This window comes from Montipora foliosa, chromosome 6, assembly GCF_036669935.1.
Source record: "Montipora foliosa isolate CH-2021 chromosome 6, ASM3666993v2, whole genome shotgun sequence".
NCBI lineage: Eukaryota > Metazoa > Cnidaria > Anthozoa > Scleractinia > Acroporidae > Montipora > Montipora foliosa.
In genome coordinates this window covers 45439959-45443267 of record NC_090874.1, presented here as the reverse complement: position 1 = coordinate 45443267, position 3309 = coordinate 45439959, and the positions used below count along the sequence as shown (strand labels likewise).

The following is a 3309-nucleotide window of genomic DNA, read 5'->3' as shown; positions in this document are numbered from 1 at the left end:
GTGGTCCGTTTCCTGTTCCCGAACCTAACAGCACATGTGCAGCTGCCACAAACAGACATCCGCGACCAAGAACTAGAAGACGCTGGCCTGGCCCCGTTCGTGGAACGGACAATCAACGCCAATGGAAGCCGATGCCGGATCGCGCCACTGACCTTCCGACTTTTGCTGTCAAAGTCACCTTCGTTTTACCGCGATGGCAAGAAAGTGTCCCGTCCTGTCGAACGCCTTCGCGTTGTCTTCAGATGATCTACATGTAACTGATTGACGTAATTGGTCATCAGATATTTCTCTTGGCTGTTTATACATTGTTCTTGCTGATGGACTGTGATTTCCAGTAGTTTGGGGATTTTCACTAAGCTCTGAGGGTACTTGTTCATTGAACACCTCATCCAGTGATGATTCTAGTTGAATTTCAGCATTCTTTTGATCATTTATAAGATCATATGAATGTATGACAGTGCCATGTTTGTTTCTTAGCCAATCTAGTGCTTCTGTTACTAGCAAATAGCTGATAGAGATGACGTAGCATGCAGCAAGAGTTGTCTAAACTGTGCAAATGGCAATAAGAGAAAGATTAGCGGCAAGTCATCAATGTAAAATTCTGAGCAGGTCCTGAAATTTGAAGCATACTTAAGGAACCCATTTCACTGCTGCATTATGGCAAATTTTCAACAAATCATGCATGGTAAAAGTGAGACCGCAGTACCAAATTCTGTAGTCAATGGAGTTAAAGTAAGCGTAAGACCCCAAGTACGCATTGCGGACCTATTTTTTGTATTCCCAGGGGGACTTTTCTCTGATTGGTTGATAATTTGCTTGTGCCCAGGCTTTTTTGACAAGCGTGCGAGCGAAATAACAAACAAAATGGCGGCCGAAAATGTCTTGTTCCACTGTTTGCTAAAAAAATGTAGCAACAGCATCGTGTACGCCCTTTTTTCTTTTGGAATAGCGGCATTTCAGTGGTAAAACGTTTTTACAGTCTTTCGCTCTTGGGTGATCGAATTTTCGTCGGTGGCTTCATGCACATAGATAGATTGAGGTGGGAGTTCAGCCGAGTCCCCGGTGTCAATTGAAGTCTGCTAAGGTAAGATGAGTTCGCTATTCCTTTCGTTTTGTGTATAATCTCAAGCTAACATAAGCAAGCACAGCCTATTAAATGTTCTTTTAAAAGTTAATGTATTTTACTTTCCTTCCTGTCAACAGAAAAAAACCTTATAAGAAATGCCAGCGTTATTAACGTCCTCTTCACCAGTTCCTAAATTTTTATTACTACTTTCAACTAGCAACTTGTGTGGACAGGGTTCGTACGCGTCTTGAAAACCCTTGAATTTTGAGAGTACATTTTCAAGGCGTTGAAAATCTCTGCTCTTTATTCCTGGTCCTTGAAAGTCCTTGAATTTTTTCTGACCCACATAACTTCAGTAAAAATAATCAGCCACGCAAGTCAGCATGTCATAAAAACGCGACGAGCTGTGGGGTTACCAGTGCCTTTGCATTATTTTCACACATCTACGTTACGGAAAATGAGCAAGAATTGTACTGTCAGTCTATTTCCATGAGTAAATTCTTCGACGTAAATAAAAAAGAGGTCCTTGAAATTTCAAAATTTGGCCCTTGAAAGTCCTTGAATTTTTGGTCTGAAAAAGTGTACGAACCCTGTGTGGAGGTTTTACTATAACGCCATGGATTGAAATCGGGGGTTAGATAATAAGGGAACTATAGTAAGCTGCACAGTAGGTAGTTGATGAAGGTGCATGCAAGCTATTTTTATTTCCTATTTTTCTGTGTCTTTAAAATTCGATTGTTTTTAGGGAAACTTTCCTATTTTTTGTGCTCATGGCTGGAGAAAAATGTTGTAAACTTGTGCTTCATGTTGACAAAACAATTATTTTGAACCTTGCAATGATGACTATAGTTATGCATTCCCATTTAAATACTGCTATTTTGTTCCTGTGTGAACTTTTAGGCAAAAAAAAGCAAAACGATTTTCTTATGTTGCGACCCTTTTATCCACTTGACACCCTGCAAATGGCAATTTGTTGAAATTACCATATACATTACATTGAGGGAATGCATGCATGCCAAAACACTATAATTTATACAGATGAACTTCTAATTCACATTAACTCTGAACTACCAAATATTTATCACTTGCTGTAATTGTGCCAACAAGTCAACTTGAAATTTAACTAAAACTCAATATTTTATTTTCCAACCTGATCAGAAAGTAAATTCAACTTACTTTAGCTGGTCAATGCCTTGAACAAGTTTCAATCTTAAGATATTTGGGCATGTCACTATGTGAATTGACCATCACCTTTCCTGGCATCATCACATTCATTATATTTGTGACAAGCCTGTATTAACATCATAATTAAGGTTAAGCATTTTGTCAGTGAACATTGTCTAATTAGCCCTTTGACACCCAAACCGGCCTAAACTGGCCAGACTTCGTATCTTACTCAGTTCAATGCCAGACGATGTTACTCACCAAGGAATCCCCTGGGAGTCAATGGGCTAATCAATAATCTATTACTTGCTTATTTATCCATATTCACTAAATGGCTACATATCTACATGTATCTTCATACTAGATTCTGCAAAGTCTTAAAAAGATGTAATGGAAGTGGTGAGTAGGGACTGGTTAGTGCAGTAGTTTCACTTTAAAAACATTGTTATCATCAAGGCTGAGTACGTCAAGGGGGAGTTCATTCCAGTAACAGATTGTGTGTGACCAAAAGCTGTATTTATATTCATCACAAATCGTGGGGTAAGTAAAAAGTTATTAGAATCATCAAATGACGTTCCCCTAGGGCGGGTCTAAAACACGCGTCACATTTGACAGGTCACTTGTTGCAGGTCATTGTTTTACCTTTCGGAAAGTAACCTAAACCTCTCAATTTGGCTGACCCTAGGTCTAAAAACCAACCTTGGGCCTAGGGTTAGCCAAATTGAGGGTTAGGGTTACTTTCCAAAAGGTAAAACAATGACCTGCAATGAGTGACCTGTCAAATGTGACCTGTGTTTTAGACCTGCTGTTCCCCTACAAGATTATATTACCCCACATTATCTTTCCTTAGGTCTATTGAAATTTCACGATAATTATTGTTTAAATGTACACATTTATTTATGTATGATTATCTTTGGTTTCTAAGCAATGTAAAATAATATTCAACTCAGGATGCATCTTTGCAGCATTTATTCCTTCCTTTCTTATGCTATAACCGATATACGACAATTGTGCTCATCTGTTATTGGAAAATACTCTTGGAATGACCTTCCTCTTTCTCTTTGAAACAGTATATATAA

General features: G+C 38.6%; 1 protein-coding gene across 4 annotated transcripts in view; it reads left to right on the top strand.

The window, feature by feature from the left end:
* The first annotated feature begins 738 nt into the window (after nucleotides 1-738).
* Nucleotides 739-3309, top strand: part of LOC138007498 (uncharacterized) — a 20715-nt gene continuing 18144 nt past the window's right edge. Inside the window, exons 1-2 of one of the 4 annotated variants that reach the window (XM_068854456.1) lie at nucleotides 739-1084; nucleotides 2595-2629. In XM_068854456.1, the coding sequence (XP_068710557.1) occupies nucleotides 2621-2629 (9 nt within the window). In that variant the 5' untranslated portion in view covers nucleotides 739-1084; nucleotides 2595-2620. Of the gene's footprint in view, nucleotides 2630-2672; nucleotides 2771-3309 lie in introns of those variants that run through there. The other 3 variants (XM_068854457.1, XM_068854455.1, XM_068854459.1) reach the window with 3 other exon arrangements.